Consider the following 18,997-nt stretch of genomic DNA (forward strand, 5'->3'; position numbering starts at 1 on the left):
TTTAATTGGAAAAATAATGCCTCCTGCCAAACGTAAAGTAACACAAGACAATAAAGCCTCCAAAAATGAGTGAAGAGTGGTGGCAAATGACATTGCTCACTCTGATTATGTGGCTATAAACATTCAAGCGGGATTTTTCTTAGAATCATTAACTGTTTTCATATTTCTCCTTCCTTCCCAATTTCCTTTTTCCCGCCTTCTCTTATTTGAATTTTGCTCTGCCCTTATTTCTTCTCTTTCTTATTCCCTGTCTTCTCACATCTCAATCAGCTGTGACTCCCTAATTTAGCCTGCAGTCCAGCTTTCTTCACTTGGCAGTTGGCTCTGAGGTTGAGGGCAATGGAGAGGAGGAACAGAGCAAGGTGACTGATAGCAACATCTCACCGACTCACTCTCAACCAGCCACTTCAGTGGCCCCTCCAAATCAGAGTGGTTCCTGACTTGGAGAGCTGAATGAAAGGTCATGCTTAATTTGCCTCGTAATATTACTTCCTCAACACTCTGAAACACAAAAAACACAACTTTGAGACAGCCTGCTAGCTAAGTTTATGCCTGTTTGTTTTCTTCTGGCTTATTCTGCAGTGAGCACCTGGACTGACCTCTTAAAGCTGAGGAGGGGAAGGTGTGGGTGTGCCTACTTCTTATACTTCTTTATTCATGGTGGAATTCCACTATGGTGGACAGTGCTGCTGCTGCTGCTGCTGCTGCTTTGTGGACCGTCTTTCAGACACTGCCAAGTTTATGTTTAAAGCAGCCTCCAGATGCCATGAAGCTATACCATTTATGCATGCATACGTGCATGCATGCATTCATCCTGGCTCTGCCATTTACTAGCTATGTGACTTTGGGCAAGTCTCAGTTTCTTCATCAGTAAAGTAGGGCAAATAATAGTATGTCTGTCATAGAGTTTTGTGAGAATTATGAGGTGTTTGTTTTGTTTTGTTTTTTTGAGATGAAGTCTCGCTCTGTTGCCTAGGCCGGAGTGCAGTGGCGCGATCTCGGCTCACTGCAACCTCCCCCTCCCGGGTTCAAGTGATTCTCCTGCCTCAGCTTTCTGAGTAGCTGGGACTACAGGCATGCACCACCACGCCTGGCTAATTTTTGTATTTTTAGTATGGACAGAGTTTCACCATGTTGGCCAGGCTAGTCTCAAACTCCTGACCTCAGGTGATCCACCCGCCTTGGCCTCCCAAAGTGTAGTGTTGGGATTGCAGGCTTGAGCCACCCCACCTGGCCAAATTATGAGTTTTTATGGGTAAAGGCCTGGTACTTAGTAGTAAATGTTAACTAGAATTATTCTTACTCAGCAATCATTTATTTAGTATCTAATGTATTCCAAACAATTCAAGAGATATAGAGATGAAAAACACTTAGACCTGCCTTCCGGGGATTTACATAATTACAAAACAATGTGGTATAATCGAGTTAGGCAAAACTTCATCACAGAGGTAAAATTTAAACTGCATCTTGAAGGATAAATAGGGTTTCAACAAATGGAACAGCATTAGAGGAAATACATTCCAAGCAGAAGAAAAAGCTCGTGAATAAAATAAAACTATAAAAGACTATGGAGTCTTGGCTGTTATTAGATAATATTTTAACCTCTTCTCTGATGTATACCTTCTTAAATAGGGGTCTAAAGTGGTTTCAGGGAATGTTTTGGAACTTCTAATCTTATAACTAGTTATTACCAAGTTTATAATAATTATTAGTAGTGGTTAACTGATTCGTCAAAGAGTTTGAATTTAAAAATTAGCTGGAACTGAGCGGTGCTGCTTTGCAGGAGTGCATTTGTTGTTACGTGATTCTTATCCTGAGATGACTACCATGTGATGACAGGAGCAGTGAATTGTTAGAAAAACTTGTGGTTAGAACAATTGGAACTGGATGGGCTTCTGGAGATTTCGTTAAGTTTCCAAAATTAAGCAGATTTTACTTTGGTTTCTTCTTTAAATAAGAGAACCTCATGTTCTTGTGATAGCAAGGAATGATAATTTTTTTTTTTTTTGGTCAGATCTCAAGAAAGTCTCTTTTACTCATGGAATTTCCATTTGTGTACCAAATTTAAGCTGTGTTTTATCTTCTGCAAAACTTCTTCCTGCAGCTTTGCTTTCACTTCCTCTCTCCACCCTTTTAGTCATATACTGAAGGATTTGGCAGCTGGTTGAGGTGTCAGGTCAGCATTTTTCACTGTGGAAGAAGGAAAGGTTGGGAACAGTGACATGGGTATGGTTGTCACATTTTCCTTTCCTTTTTTTTAAGTGACCCACATGTTCTTTAACAAAAGCCTAGTGAGAACCTTGACTTGTAAATTGTCCCCTAGCATCCTGGAGATGGACTAATATGTGGGATGACATATAGGCAATAGATCCTTACTGAGAGTGTCCTTAAAAGCCCACGTACAGCAGTGAGGATTCTTGACTCTGCCTCCATGGCAATGTGACAGATTTTATGGAGAGATGATGGCCTTCGGGAGTCACAGAATTGGAGAAGGAGCTTAGCAGTTCATTCTCCATCCTCCTTTATTATTAGCAGATTCTCTTTGGGTGCCTTTAGGAAATGCTGTATATATGGTGTTTAATCTCCCACCTACACACTTTCCTTTTCTTCACTAACAGAAATTGAATCCAGCTTGAGGAGCTCCAGCTCTTTCTGCTGGCCAGTTTATTTCAAGATTGAAATCCATTGTGGATTTGTTTGTTGTTTTTTTGTATTTTTGTGGGGGTTTTTTTGGTATCAAATCTGCCTGAAACTGTTGGACTAGAAGCAAACTAATTATTGTCGTTGTATGGCAGTAGAGAGAATAAAAAACAGTAATAGGTTCTTAAAAAGCTGTCATGACTTGAAGTGAAATAGGCCACTCTTGAATAGCTTCATCTATAGCCTGAAGGGCTTTGGTCCTGAAAACTGTCAAATATGAAATAGGATTTTAGATCATGGAATCCTGGCTGCCTCCTAGGGGCAGCTTCAGCCATTAAACTCTCCCATAGACTATTTCATCTAGAAGATTCGCTTTGAGATTATAAGGAATGTGGAGGTAAATGAGCTTTTCTTATCAAACGTTCCATTTGGGTGCTCTGTATCAGACCTGTTCTGGAAAATAAATAGAAGACACCAGGATAGACTGTTTTATATCCTTGTGTAAGTGCCTCAGGAGACACATTTCTTATTTCTCAAGCATAACTTTGGAGACTGGAGTTTCCCGTTTGGGGAGCGTTGGTGTTGAGCAGGGAAAGCTGCTAGTTATTGATTGCCATTGAAGTCATTTCACAAAGGCTGTAAAACCCAAGGATTGCTCTTTGGACAGACCTGCATCTGGTACAGCTTCCCCCTCTATGAGACTGTTGTAGGTTAAAATAGTTTTGACAGTGTCTTTAAGTACACCTCTTTGTCTCCAAACATAATTAGTGTTTAAAGTGAAGCCCTTGTGGTTAACGTTTTGTGGCTTAGACAGCAGCTCCATCTGGTGCTTGCTAAAGGTGTTTGCTTGGTTCATGTCTCAGTTTTATACCAGATGAATACAGATGGACACAAACTTATAAACGAATGTCATATGCAAGATGGGTTTCTAGTGCACACAACACTGACATAAGCAAATGGTGTTCCTGGTGAGTCTCATTTGGCTATTCTGTTGATAAGTGATAGTTGCTAATCAACTTAGCCATCTTTTGACTGAGTTAACTTACTTTTACTCAAAGTGGGGAATTATTTTTACTATTATCTACTAGTCTTTGAAAAAGCAAATATATTGTACTACTTACAAAGAGAAAACTTAATCCCACTCTTATCAGAGTCTGTTTAACTTGGTTAACAAGATATTAAGCCAAGATACCTTATTCTTTTTTGTATTCAGTGCTGCATAGTGCTAAGTACACAGGGAATTTTTTAATTTAAATTCTTGGTGACTGACAGGAACTGCCCCCAAACTGTTAATAGAAGTTACTTCTGAATAATAAGTTTACATATGGTTTCTATTTTCTTTATGCTTTTCTGAGTTTCCACAGTGAGCATATACAACAAAAGAAAAAATATCTACCAAAAAAGGTAAAAACAAAACATATTGTAGGTAGTCATAGCCTTGAGTCCCAGTTCTGGGTCTTTCTTATTTACTGTGTGTCCTTAGGAAACTCACTTTCTCTTCTAGACTTCAATTCCTTTGTCCATAAAACACAATTGAATTAGAAACTGCACAGTTTTAACATTCTAAGTATTGTGATTCTTCCCTCTTTCCTGTTTTTTCAGCCTCTCACCCTGGCCTGTATCTTTCCCCAATATTACCATTCAACATTATATAGGTCTTCCCATCTTAAAATAAGGAAATCCTTTCTGGACCCCCATCCTCCTAGCTCCTTCTTTCTTCTCCTTCCTGCCTACTCTTCTCCAAAAGTTATCTACCATTGCTCTATTATCTCACTCTTCAACTCACTGCAATCTGGTTTCCATCCCCACCACTGAACCAAATAGTTCATGCTAAGGTCACTGATGAGCTCACGTTGCCAAGTCCAATGGGCATGTATGTAAGTCCTCATTTTCCATTACCTCTCAGCAGCATTTGAAATAGTTATTGTCTTTCTCCTTCATGACATTTCCTCATCTGGCTTCTGTGTCATCACACCTTGGCTGTTAGTTTTCAGTTAGGGGAGAGGAATTAGCCCCTTCTCCCTGGTTCACCCACCAAGGCCAACTCCTCAGCTCACTATTTTCTTTTCGGCCTAAATATCTCTATACTAGTAATTCCTAAGCAGAGGAGAACCACAGAATTCTCATCCATGTTTCAGACTCCTAAATTCATATACTGTCTTGTATGCAGGGTGACAAAATATGGACTCATAATCTTCCCTTCAAAAGTTGCACCTCCTCCAATGTTGTCATCTCAGTAAATGGCTCCACAATCATTTGATACATAAACCCAAAACCTCAATACCTTTTACTCTTCAAAATCCAGTCATTCCTGCATCTTTCTCTGCCTTCCCTGACACCACATCCTAATCCAGATCCTCATCAGATCTTAGTTTGCCTATGTCAGTCCTTTAAGCGTCCTGTCCTGTTCTTCCCCAGTCCATTTTCTACATAGCAGCAGAGCTGTCTTTTTAAAGTCAGGTTTATTGAGGGTAAATTTACATGTAGTAAAATTCACTTTTTTTAAGTGTGGTTCTATGAGTTTGTTTGTTTGTTTGTTTGTTTGTTTGTTTGTTTTTCAAGGCAGAGTCTTGGACTGTGGTGCAGTGGCACAATGCAACCTCGGCTTACTGCAACCTCCGCCATCCAGGTTTAAGCAATTCTCATGCCTCAGCCTCCTGAGTAGCTAAGATTACAGGCGTACACCACCATGCCTGGCTAATTTTTGTATTTTTGGTAGAGACAGGATTTCACCATGTTTACCAGGCTAGTCTCAAACTCCTGGCCTTAAGTGATCCACCCGCCTTGGCCTCCCACAGTGCTGGGATTACAGGCATGAGCCACCGCGCCCAGCTGCCCTGCCGGTTCTGTGAGTTTTGACAAACGTATGCAGTTGTGTAACCACTGCCACCTAACATTTAGATTGTTTCCAGCTTTGGCTGTAAACCTTTGTGTATTGGTTTTAGTGTAAACAAAAGTTTTTATTTATCTTGGGTAAATACCTAGGAGTGGGATTGCTGGGCTCCAAGATAAGTTTATGATTAACTCTATAAGAAACCGCAAAACATTTTCAGAACACCTGAACCATTTACATTCCCACCAGCAATATATGAGTTTCAATTGCTTCACATTCTCGCTAGCATCAGTTGTTTTTGTTTTAATTTTATTTAAACCATTCTAATAAATGTGTAGTGGTAGCACATTGTAGTTTTAATTTGCACTTCCATGTGGCTAATTATATTTACAATATTATAAATTTTATTTACTACAATGTTGTAAATATTGTAAATCATATTTACAATTTTTATATTGTTTTAATGCAATCCATGTATCTTTGGCTGGGCACAGTGTCTCATGCCTGTAATCTCAACACTTTGGGGAGGCCGAGGCAGGTGGGTCCCTTGAGCCCAGGAGTTTGAGACCACCCTGGACAACATGGAGAAACCCCATCTCTATAAAAAAATAGAAAAATTAGCCAGGCATAGTGGCATGTGCCCACAGTCCCAGCTACCCCAGAGGCTGAGGTGAGAGGCTTGATTGAGCCAGGAAGGTTGAGGCTGCAGTGAGCTATGATCATACCACTACACACCAGACTGGGTGACAGAGTGAGATCCTGTCTCAAAAAAAAAAAAAGATCAAAAATCATATATATTTGGTTAAGTGTCTGCTCAAATCTTTTACCTGTTTTTTATTGGGTTTTTCTTTTCTTTGAGTTTTGGAAGTTCTTTATATATTCCAGATACAAAGTCCTTTGTCAGATATGAATGTTTCACATAATTTCTCCTACTCTGGGGTTTATCTTCATTCTCTTGTCATTTTTTTTTTGCAAATGTTTTTGATAAAATGCAAAATATAATTAGGTACAATATTTTATAACAGAGGTTTGCTAGTGAGAAGAATGAAATTCCATTTTGGGGAAGATAACATTTTGCTTGATGGGGGGTTCAAAATTAGTACTTCCTCTCATCAAAATTGATTACAAATGTTCATCTATTAATGCATATCTGTAATGAAATTTTATGTATTTCATAATTTTATCTATTTTATAATTTTATGTATTATCTTTGAAAAATGTTATTTTCACACTGATAGATGCACCAGTGGAAATCCTGCAATTTGTAGAGTGGCACAAAGCAGTAAAAGTGAAGCATACAGTCAATGTATCACACATTTCATAGCTACTCATCTCTCCATTGTAGCACAGAAGCCACAATAGGCAAATGAGTATGTAAACAAATGAGTGTGACCCACGTTCCAATGGAGCTTTATTTGTGGTTACTGAATTTAGAATTTCGTATAATTTTCACTTGTTGCAAAACATTATTCTCCTTTTGATTTGTTTCCAACCATTTAAAAACATAAAAAGCATCCTTAACCTCGGGATACAAAAACAGGAATGAGCTACATTTGGCCTCTGGGCTATAATTTGCCTACCTTTGCCGCTTCTTCCCTCCTTCATCTATCAGTGTTTTGTAGTTTTGCTCATATAGATTCTAGATTTTACACATATTTTATTGGACTTATATACTTAAGAATTTCATGGGTTTTGGTCAGAGCTGTCTTTTTAAAATGCAAATTGATTATGTTGTTTCTCATATTCAAAACCCTTCAGTGGCTTCCCACTGCTCTTAGGATAAACTCTATAATCTTTAAAAGCCTAAAAGGCCTTGCATGATCCGGCCCCTGGTCTCCTTTTCAGCTTTTTTTTTTTTTTTTTGAGACAAGGTCTCACTCGGTCACCCAGGCTGAAGTACTGTAGTGGCACAATCTGCTCACTGCAACCTCCACCTCCCAGGCTCAAACAGTCCTCCTGCCTCAGCTTCCTGAGCATCTGGGACTGTAGGCGTGTGCCACCACACCCAGCTAATTTTTATATTTTTTTTTTAGAGATGGGGTTTTATCATGTTAGCCAGGCTGGTCTTGAACTCCTGGGCTCAAGTGATCTTCCCACCTTGGCCTGCCTCCCCAACATGTTGGGATTACAGGCATGAGCCACTGCACCCAGCCCTGAGGCTTCATTTTCAATGTATTGAGTTTGAGGAGTCTACGAAATGTCTAAAACGTTCAAGGGTAGGTGGAAGAAGAGGAATCTATAGTGGGCTGGGAAATGTTAGAGAAATTGGTGGATAACAGGGGTGGTAACAAAGGCATTTCTGGGAGGGAAGGTCACATAATCATTGCAACAGCGACATCAAGCTAAAGATTATGTATGGATTGATTAGAGTATATAAAATTATAGTTAAAAAGCTCACTTTCCAATATGCTGATTGGCTAACGGGAAATTACAAAGTACTCAAATTAGTTTAGCTTTTAATCTTTTAATTTAAGGAAAAGTTTAGGAATGGAGTCAGTTTTTTCAAGTCACTAATAATGGTAAGTCTCATAGTGCCTTTTTCATTCAGATTTTTTGTCTTCTTTTCCCCTCCACAGATTGATCATTCTTAGAAGAGCTGCTGTAACACATAGGGGAAGTGAAAACTAACAGATGAAAGTTTTGTCATGCACTGAAAGAAAAGCATTGTCTGTGAAGTTCTATTTTTAAAAATGTCTGCTTGTAACACCTTTACTGAACATGTTTGGAAACCTGGTGAATGCAAGAATTGCTTTAAACCTAAAAGTTTGCACCAGCTTCCCCCAGACCCTGAGAAGGCACCCATCACCCATGGCAATGTGAAAACTAATGCCAATCACAGTAACAACCACCGCATCAGGAACACCGGCAATTTCCGGCCTCCTGTGGCTAAAAAACCCACTATAGCTGTGAAGCCCACTATGGTAGTGGCAGATGGGCAAAGTATATGTGGTGAGCTTATCATCCAAGAACACTGTGAGAACAAACCTGTCATCATAGGGTGGAACCGAAACAGAGCTGCCTTGAGTCAGAAACCACTTAACAATAATAATGAAGATGAAGAAGGAATTAGCCATGTTCCTAAGCCTTATGGCAATAATGATAGTGCAAAGAAGATGTCAAATAACAATAATGGACTAACTGAAGTGTTAAAGGAGATAGCAGGCTTGGATACTGCCCCTCAGATAAGAGGAAATGAAACAAACTCCAGAGAAACATTCTTGGGAAGAATAAATGATTGCTATAAACGATCATTGGAAAGAAAACTTCCACCAAGTTGCATGATAGGTGGGATAAAGGAAACTCAGGGCAAGCACGTTATTCTGAGTGGGAGCACAGAAGTGATTAGTAACGAAGGGGGCCGGTTCTGTTACCCAGAGTTTTCCAGTGGCGAGGAGAGTGAAGAGGATGTACTTTTCAGTAACATGGAGGAGGAGCACGAGAGTTGGGATGAGAGTGATGAAGAGCTGTTGGCCATGGAGATTCGCATGAGAGGGCAACCTCGCTTTGCCAACTTCAGAGCAAACACTTTGTCTCCTGTTCGATTCTTTGTGGACAAAAAATGGAATACCATCCCCCTGCGAAACAAGTCTCTGCAGAGAATCTGTGCTGTGGACTATGATGACAGCTATGATGAAATCCTGAATGGTTATGAGGAAAATTCTGTGGTCTCTTATGGACAAGGAAGCATTCAGAGCATGGTGTCATCTGACTCCACATCACCAGATTCTTCTTTAACAGAAGAATCGCGTTCTGAGACAGCCAGTAGTTTATCCCAGAAGATTTGTAATGGGGGAATATCTCCTGGTAACCCAGGAGATTCTAAGGACATGAAGGAAATTGAGCCCAATTATGAAAGTCCCTCTAGTAATAATCAGGATAAAGATTCATCACAAGCTTCCAAAAGCTCAATAAAAGTTCCAGAGACCCACAAAGCAGTCCTTGCTCTCCGATTAGAAGAGAAAGATGGCAAGATTGCTGTACAAACTGAGAAGGAAGAAAGTAAAGCCTCTACAGATGTTTCTGGGCAAGCAGTAACCATAAACCTTGTCCCCACAGAAGAGCAAGCAAAACCCTACCGAGTTGTGAATCTGGAACAGCCATTGTGCAAGCCATATACTGTCGTGGATGTGTCAGCAGCCATGGCCAGTGAGCACCTCGAGGGCCCTGTTAACAGCCCCAAGACAAAAAGCTCATCTTCTACTCCAAACTCTCCAGTTACATCATCTTCATTGACACCAGGACAAATAAGTGCCCATTTCCAGAAACCCAGTGCAATTCGATACCAAGAAGTATGGACTTCTAGCACCAGTCCACGACAAAAGATACCTAAAGTAGAACTAATTACTAGTGGAACTGGACCAAATGTTCCTCCAAGGAAAAACTGTCACAAATCAGCACCTACATCACCCACAGCTACAAACGTTTCCTCCAAAACCATCCCTGTTAAGTCACCTAATTTGTCTGAAATAAAATTTAATAGTTATAACAATGCTGGTATGCCACCTTTTCCAATTATCATTCATGACGAGCCAACTTATGCTCGGAGTTCCAAAAATGCTATCAAAGTTCCCATTGTGATCAATCCAAATGCATATGATAATCTAGCTATCTACAAAAGTTTTCTGGGAACAAGTGGAGAACTCTCAGTGAAAGAAAAAACCACAAGTGTAATAAGCCATACTTATGAAGAAATAGAAACTGAAAGCAAAGTGCCTGATAACACCACTAGCAAAACCACTGACTGTCTTCAAACTAAAGGGTTTTCAAACAGCACAGAGCATAAAAGGGGCTCAGTGGCTCAGAAGGTTCAAGAGTTTAACAACTGTCTCAACAGAGGTCAGTCTTCACCACAAAGAAGCTATAGTTCCAGCCACAGCTCCCCAGCAAAGATCCAGAGAACCACTCAAGAGCCTGTGGCCAAAATAGAAGGCACTCAGGAGTCTCAGATGGTGGGCGGCAGCAGCACCAGAGAGAAAGCAAGCACAGTGCTTTCTCAGATCGTGGCTTCAATCCAACCCCCACAGTCTCCTCCAGAAACACCTCAATCTGGCCCTAAAGCTTGCAGTGTGGAAGAACTTTATGCCATTCCTCCAGATGCTGATGTTGCTAAGAGTACACCTAAGAGTACGCCAGTCCGGCCCAAATCTCTCTTTACATCTCAGCCTAGTGGTGAGGCTGAAGCACCTCAGACCACAGACAGTCCTACCACCAAAGTACAGAAAGACCCATCCATAAAGCCAGTCACCCCTTCTCCCTCCAAATTAGTGACTAGCTCCCAGAGTGAGCCACCACCTCCCTTTCCCCCCCCACGATCTACTTCCTCTCCTTACCATGCAAGTAACCTTTTGCAGAGGCATTTCACCAACTGGACCAAGCCAACCAGCCCTACCAGGTCAACAGAAGCTGAATCAGTTTTGCACTCTGAAGGCAGCAGGCGGGCAGCTGATGCAAAACCCAAGCGCTGGATATCATTTAAAAGCTTCTTCCGCCGTCGGAAAACAGATGAGGAGGATGACAAAGAGAAAGAGCGAGAGAAAGGGAAACTGGTGGGCCTGGATGGCACAGTCATTCACATGCTGCCTCCTCCTCCAGTTCAGCGCCATCACTGGTTCACAGAGGCAAAAGGAGAGTCCAGTGAGAAACCAGCCATTGTCTTCATGTACAGGTGCGATCCTGCTCAAGGCCAGCTCAGTGTGGATCAGAGCAAGGCTAGGACAGACCAGGCAGCAGTCATGGAGAAGGGTAGAGGAGAGAATGCATTACTACAGGACTCAGAGAAGAAGAAGAGGAGTCATTCTTCTCCATCACAGATTCCTAAAAAGATTCTCAGGTATGTAAAATAGACTGGCAGAATATGGGAATTTTTTAACACATTTTCAGGTGCTAAGTTTTTTATATCTTTTAAGATTGCATAAGAGCCATTTCTGTTTGTAAGTAGCACTCTGTGGCCATCATCTATCTTTATAACTGCATTCCAAGATTAGAATAGTATTAAAGTGATCTTATTGCACTGAACAAGGTTTATAGCCCTGGATCTTTGGCTTAAGTAGCCTAATGCATTCTGGTGAATGCAGAGGAACTTTAGCATAGAAAAGCAAATCCATAACACCTTAATAGCAATAAATAATATGTTGTTTTGGAATGTGATGGTAGTGTGAGGAAGAAACAGGATCAAGTGAATAAATGGTGGTACTGTTCTTTCCCTCACTGTAAATGAAATAAAACTCTTCCAGCAATTCTTTTTGTATTTTATGAAGGTGTTATCTCTATATGCATTACTTATTTTAAGGGAATATTTGTTTTTTTATTGCTGTCTCTTTCTGTCCTCCTTCCAAGTGTTGTGGAAAAAAAATGGAGGGTGGTAAGCAAGCAATTTATAGTTATTTAGCGTGTGGGTGAAATAGGAGAACTTGAGTATTGAGACTGAGACCCAGTAGTATAATCTTCAGTTCAGCTAGACAGATTGCATACCCAAATCAGTTCTCTAGGCATTCATTTTCTTGAATACTTTAATAACTGTTTATTGATCACCTATTCTATGCAAGGTATATAATAAATACTTATCTCAAATCCTTATAAATTTGCTATATTCTTCAGATGAGGAAACTGAAAACCCAGGAAGTTAAGAATTGAACAGAGTCACAAAGCTAGTACTTGTCAGAGCTGGAATTCAAACCTCGATCTGTCTCATTCTAAAGCACGTATCCTCCTTATAATGTTGCATTCTTAACAAACACAAGATCAATAAAAATTGTTATATTCTTACTTGTAATCATTCACATAAATACATATGTTTAGGGAGCCTAAATTTTTCTTTCTTATTTATATTGTAAACAAAATGAATTAACTGCCAATAAAAACAAGGAACTTTTATCCCAAGTTTGTGACTAATGGGATGATTTCCCTATGCTTCCTCTCCTTTTTATTCTTAAAGATATGCCCTGAGTACTCCATTCATCTGACTCTGAGTCCTTCTCCCTCCTAACTTAAAGTAAGAAGTAAAGAAAGAAGTAAAGAAAGAAGGGCCTGCCCTTCTTTCCTATAAACATAGCAAATTCTGATGGATGGGTCAGATTTACCTGTTTTTCTTTAGAAAAGTATAATAAAAAATGAAGTGAACACTTAATGCTTTTACTTTTCCTAGCAAAATGCTAGGAAATTTTATATACATTCTTTACTATTCTTTACTAAAATAAGCTTTTTACATACCTCCAAATTGTTGTCAAAATGCTAACAAGTCTCTGTTTTCCTTAAATCCATGTAGTAACAAAGCAACTAGGATGGTAGTCCTAGAGAGAACAGTCTTGTCATTGGTAGTTGAATGTTATATTCCATGGTAAGGTATTCAATGACAGAATGTACTCCAGTAGTAATAAAATACATGTATTTCAGGGCCGGGTGTGGTGGCTCACATCTGAAATCCCAGCACTTTGGGAGGCCAAGGCGGGCGGATCACCTGAGATCAGGAGTTTGAGACCAGCCTTGCCAACATGGTGAAACCCCATGTCTACTAAAAATACAAAATTAGCTGGGTGTGATGGCAGGCTTCTGTAATCCTAGCTACTTGGGAGGCTGAGGCAAGAGAATCACTTGAACTGGGAGGTGGAGGTTGCAGTGAGCCAAGATCACACCATTGCACTCCAGCCTGGGCAAAAAGAGTGAAACTCCATCTCAAAAAAAAAAAAAAAACATGTATTTCAGTTGCCTGATTTATTTAGAAAAGAGGCAGTTTAAACAGCAAATGGTTGGAGTTATGTAGGAGGGAATGGTAGACAGTTCTCACATGGTGTCATTCCTGATTAAGTACCACTGTAGTGTATTTATCCACATCTTAGAAGGCACAGTCAAGAAATGATTCGGCTTCTTTCTGTGGAATGAGACTCTCTCCTTTGGCTGCATGCCATGGTATATAGGCTTGAGGGCAGCCCAGGCCCTGGGCTTGGCAGACCTCTTACTATACAGCTTTTATTTTCACAATTAGGTTATATATAGGCCAGTCAGGTCTTCCAAAATTTATCTGTTTTTTGTAGTTAACATCCATGAATCCAAATAACACAGTTCATTTGCCCATTGGTTCTTAAATTTAACCATGTTCCAGAATCATCTAGAGAGCTGTTAAGACACAGATTGCTGAGCCCCACCCCTGGAGTTTTTGATTCAGTAGGTCTGGGGTGGGTCCTGATAATTTGCACTTCTAATAAGTTCTTCGGTGATGCTGATGCTGCTGGTCCTTGGGTCACACTTAGAACTGCTAGTCTCACCACCATTATAAAGATACATGCTATAGTCTGAGTAAAGCAGTGATTGAAATATTAAACTTTTCTTTAAGGCACATTGGAGTTTTCACATTTCATAATGTCCCAGACTAAGTAGAAAAAGAGGTATTCAATAGCTTTTTTTTAACTTTTTGAAAAGTTTAAAACATGAATATGCATATTGAAAAATATATACCATTTACTTTTTCAATAATTGCCTCATTTACTTGGATACACCATTGGTATTTACTTGAAGCAACTTTGATAAGGAAAACATTACCATCAAATGTCAACATTTGTGTTTCAGGCTTGATGGCAGTGTGATCATTAAATTACCATCCCACGGCTGGGAGCGCACTGCTGAAAGAAATGAAAATACAGTTTTTCTATAAATAAATGAATATTTCAAGTCTAAACTATATGTAAGGAGTGAAGAATGAAAAATGAAAAAAATACTGTACTAAAGGCCAGACCCCAGGCTCTGAAAGATGAGGAACTTTATAGAGCCCTTCATTATGGCATTAGATTGTTACTAAGTTCATTTATTTAACTGTTTAGGAAATATAAATTGAGTGTCTTAACTGTGCCATGTATTTGCCATCAGGCCCTGGAACAAATAGGGGGAAACATTATCCTGAAATAATGGGCTTGGGGTGGACTTCAACTATGTGTCTAATCCTTCAGTGTACAAGGCTATAAAGATACCTATCACAGGCCGGGCGCAGTGGCTCACGCCTGTAATCCCAGCACTTTGGGAGGCCAAGGCGGGCGGATCACGAGGTCAGGAGATCGAGACCATCCTGGCTAACACGGTGAAACCCCGTCTCTACTAAAAAAATACAAAAAATTAGCTGGGCGCGGTGGCGGGCGCCTGTAGTCCTAGCTACTCAGGAGGCTGAGGCAGGAAAATGGCGTGAACCCGGGAGGTGGAGCTTGCAGTGAGCCGAGATAGCGCCACTGCACTCCGGCCTGGGCAAAAGAGCGAGATTCTGTCTCAAAAAAAAAAAGATACCTATCACATAGAAGTAATTTGAAAATTTCATTAGAAAACATATAAAAAGCTTATCCCAGGGTCTGGCACACATTGAGTGCTTAAAAATGTTAGTAGGCCCTCTACCCTCAATGGATAAATGCTAAAACAATGTTCAGAGTGATTAATTCAGCTTAATGCAGACTTCTCAGGAATAAAATCCAAAGCAGATCTTTAAAGACAAATAGGATTTTGCCAGCTGTTGGGAAAGACATTGTAGGCCAAAGGAACAATATATGCAAAGTCACAGAGGTGAGGTTGGTGGCAAACAGAAGCAGGACATGTGGCTAGAAAAGGATAATGAATAATCCAGTGGGTGTAAAACATTCAAACTCAGAAGGAAAGAATAGAGCGATGATAACCAGAGGCTTTTGGGTGAGGTGGGGTTGATGGGGAAAGGAGAGGTGTTTGCCAAGGGTACAGAGTTCTAATTAGACAGGAAGAGTAAGTTTTAAAGATCTATTGTACAGCATGGTGACCATAGTTAATAATGACATAGTACATATTTAAAAATTGCTAAAAAAGTAGATTTTAAATGTTCTCACCACAAAAAAAAATAAGGTGATAGATTTGTTAATAACTTTATTTAATCTTCTATAGCATATACATATATCAAAACATCACATTGTACTCCATAAATATATACAATTATTATTTGTTAATTTAAAATTTTTTAAATTAAATTTTAAGAATAGTCCATTGGTTCTTAAAGTATGGTCCGTGTAAGCTCAAGTAGTGATCATGCCAATGTTACTATTTTTATAATAACACAAAGACACTTGTCTTTTTCATTGTGTTGACATTTGCACTGATGCAATAGTGCAATAGTGGTTAAAACTACTTGCATCGTAGCATAAATCAAAGCCATGGCACCATATTGTACTAGGAGGGTTTGTTGTTGTTGTTGTTGTTGTTGTTGTTGTTTTTAAGTGAGTTTCACTTAATGTCTGTGGTGGGCCAGACACAGTGGCTTATTCCTGTAATCCCAGCACTTTGGGAGGCCAAGGCAGGAGGATCACCTGAGCTCAGGAGTTCAAGACCAGTCTGGGTAACATAGTGAGACCTTGTCTCTACTAAAATTTTTAAAATTAGCTGGGCATGGTGGTGTGTGCCTGTGATCCCACGTACTCAGGAGGCTGAGGTGGGAGGATCGTTTGAGCCCAGGAGGTCAAGGCTGCAGTGAACCATAATCACGCCACTGCACTCCAACCTGGGTGACAGGGTGAGACCCTGTAAGAATTCCCTTGGTGATGTAGTAAATTAAATCTCAACCCAGGAGTACCTGTCTTCTTAAAAAGTCTGCGTAATTAAATGGGAAGTACACGTAGAATACTTCTGCTGTGTAACAAAGTATGATGGTTTTCTCAAAGAAAAATACTTGTGAAATAGTTTGAGTTGTGAAGCTGAACTAGCCCCCTTTTTCACGGACTACCTTGAAAGAACAACTGACAGACAAACTGTGGTTATTCAAATCTGAGAGTGTTTGGCAGATATTTTCTTAAGAATGAACATAAATCTATTACTTCAAGGAAAACAACTAACTGTATTTGTTGTCAGTGATATAAAATCCAAGTTTTCAAGCAGAAATAAGAATTTTTAAAAACTTACATCTGCCACCATGACCTCAACAGCTTCCTAATACTTAAACATTCTTCTGATGAGATTGATAGTTGAATTTGCAAACTTTTAAAAGTATTATATAATGAAATATGTCAACATTTAGAGGATCTGCATTAACTCAGTAAACCAATAATTTCCAAATAACCCAATGCATGATATTATAAAATTATACATGAGTAAAATCCATTCAAACTGCAAGATAGATCAATGGCTTTTAATGTAACTGAGTATAAAAAGTTTATTGATATGGTTTCAGATTTCACATTGCAACTAACCTTTAAGAAACTCCCACTTATCAAATTCTGGTATGGTACCAAAGAATATCTACAGTTATCTAAAAAGCTATTAAAATACTCCTCCTTTTTCCGCTGATGAATCTGGGTGAGACCAGATATTTTTCATATACTTTAATCAAAGCAACATATCACAGCAGATTGAATGCAGACGCAAATAAGGGAATTCAGTTGTCCTCTATTAAGCCAGATATTAAAAAGATTTGAAAAAACTATTATTTAGGTTACTATTTACTGGGTCTATTTCCTTAATTTTTAAATTTTTATTTAATACTTAAATTATACATAATGCACATAATTATGGTGTATGTAGTGATGTTGCAATACATATAACGTAAAGTGAGCAGATCAGGGAAATTAGCATATCCATTATCTCAAACATTTATCATTTCTTCATGTTGGCAACATTCAATATCCTCCTTCTAGCTATCTGAAACTATATAATAGTGTTACTGTTAACTATAGTCATCCTACAGTGCTATAGAACACTAGAACTTATTTCTCCCATCTAGCTGTAATTTTGTGTCCTTTGACAAATCTCTGCCTATCCTTTTCTTCCCCCATCTTCCCAGCCTGTCATATTCTCTCTTCTACTTTTTACTCCTATGAGATCTACTTTTTTTTTAAGTTTCCATATATGAGTGAGAACATGTGGTGTTTAACTTTTGTTCCTGGCATTATTTTACCTAGCATAATGTCCTCCAGTTCCATCCATGTTGCCACAAAAAAAGTTTTTTTTTTTAATGGATTAATTATTTTCAAATGTTCTCAGTTCCAATTTGTCATTTAAATGTCAGTTGATAGAACCTGTACAAATAGGAATCCATGTGATTCTCAACTTTTAAGAGTGCAAAGCAATCCTGAGACCAAAAAGTGTGAGAAGTGCTGAGACAGGCTGTAAATGACGTGTTGAAATGTTTGGCTTTTATCTTGTAGATTTTGTAGAGGAAACAGTTTTTAAGCAGGAAAGTAGCATGTTTTTTAATAAAATATTTTCTGGCACTGATATTGAAAATAGGTTAGAAGATGGGATACTAGTGGGTCAAATTTTAGTTCAAGAATGTGTACCCGGGCACCATTTCTATGTGGCAAGTTTGGATTCAGAGAAACTAATTTGGTGGTTAATCTGGTCTGTGACCAGTTAGGAATTTCTCAACTATCATTTTTAAAATGATACCTACCTACCTACCTACGTACCATCTCTGCAACTCTTTGGTGTCCATCACATGGGGGAATAATACTGCATAGTGGGAAGAATGCCAGCACTGGAGTCAAAGATTTGAATTCTGACTTACCCCTGAGTAGTTGTAACTTTTGACGTAATATCTCTGAGCTAAAGTTTCCCTACCTATACCATAAGAATAATAATACCTACCTTATAGACATATTTTGAGTGCTAAATATATAATATCTGTAAAACATCAGCATAATATCTAGCAATAGGAGTTGACCTCATTACAAAACTATGCCTAGGGAACCAGAATTTAATATCATCCTTGCTTAATGTCTTGCCCCCTGAAATCTATTCTGAGAACAGCCGCCTACTCTTTCTTAAATGTAAATCTAGTTATATCCCCACACTCCCCACACTGAAGAAGGCCCTACATATGTGGCATCTGCCTACCTTTTAATCCTAACATTTTGGGCTTAATCTTATCCTCTTATTCATGAACCTCTAGTTATTCTGGCTTCCTTTTCTTCTAAGTGCCTTGTTTATAATATTGACTTTGCAATCAGTTCTACTGGATTACCTTTTAATTGGGACTATCTTAAAATTGGTCCTCTCATTTTTTTTCATTTTATTTTAAACTTTTTATGATTGAAAATTTTAAACATGTACAAAAGTAGATAGACTAGTATAGTAAACCACCATTTACCACAAAACCTCACTTCAACAGTTATCAATTTATAACCAGTCTTGTTCCGTCTCTGCCTCTATTCACTTCCTCCCATTATCTTGAAGCAACTTTTTTTTTCCATTATAGTCATATACCAAAAAGGGGTTCTTTAAACCCTAGTAGCTAACCCCTGGCTAAACATCATCAGGTATCAAAAGTTTTAAAACTATAAATATTCGGATGACCCTATTATCTTCATCCCTGATCTCTTCCCCCAAGAATCATGTGCAATTTTCCACTTGATATCTCCACTTAAAATGAAACATATCCAAAACAGAACTCTTAATTTTTCCCGACAAATCTGTTCCATCACAACTCTTCCCTTCTTGGTAAATGGCCCTCTATTCATTCAGTTGCTCAAGCCAGAAAATTATGGGTCATCTTTGATTCTTCTGTTGCCTTCACCCCCAACATCCAAAATGTTGGAT

General features: G+C 39.0%; 1 protein-coding gene across 16 annotated transcripts in view; it reads left to right on the forward strand.

Annotated features, from left to right (window-relative positions):
- PEAK1 (pseudopodium enriched atypical kinase 1) overlaps positions 1–18,997 on the forward strand; it is a 292,413-nt gene that overhangs the window by 222,059 nt on the left and 51,357 nt on the right. For all 16 annotated transcript variants that reach the window (XM_058427924.1, XM_058427920.1, XM_058427915.1 and 13 more), the window contains one exon: positions 8,050–11,303. In XM_058427924.1, coding sequence (XP_058283907.1) covers positions 8,164–11,303 — 3,140 coding nt within the window. In that variant the 5' untranslated portion in view covers positions 8,050–8,163. The remainder of the gene's footprint in view (positions 1–8,049; positions 11,304–18,997) is intronic.

The sequence above is a fragment of the Hylobates moloch genome, unplaced genomic scaffold (genome assembly GCF_009828535.3).
Source record: "Hylobates moloch isolate HMO894 unplaced genomic scaffold, HMol_V3 SCAFFOLD_14, whole genome shotgun sequence".
Classification (NCBI taxonomy): Eukaryota; Metazoa; Chordata; class Mammalia; order Primates; family Hylobatidae; genus Hylobates; species Hylobates moloch.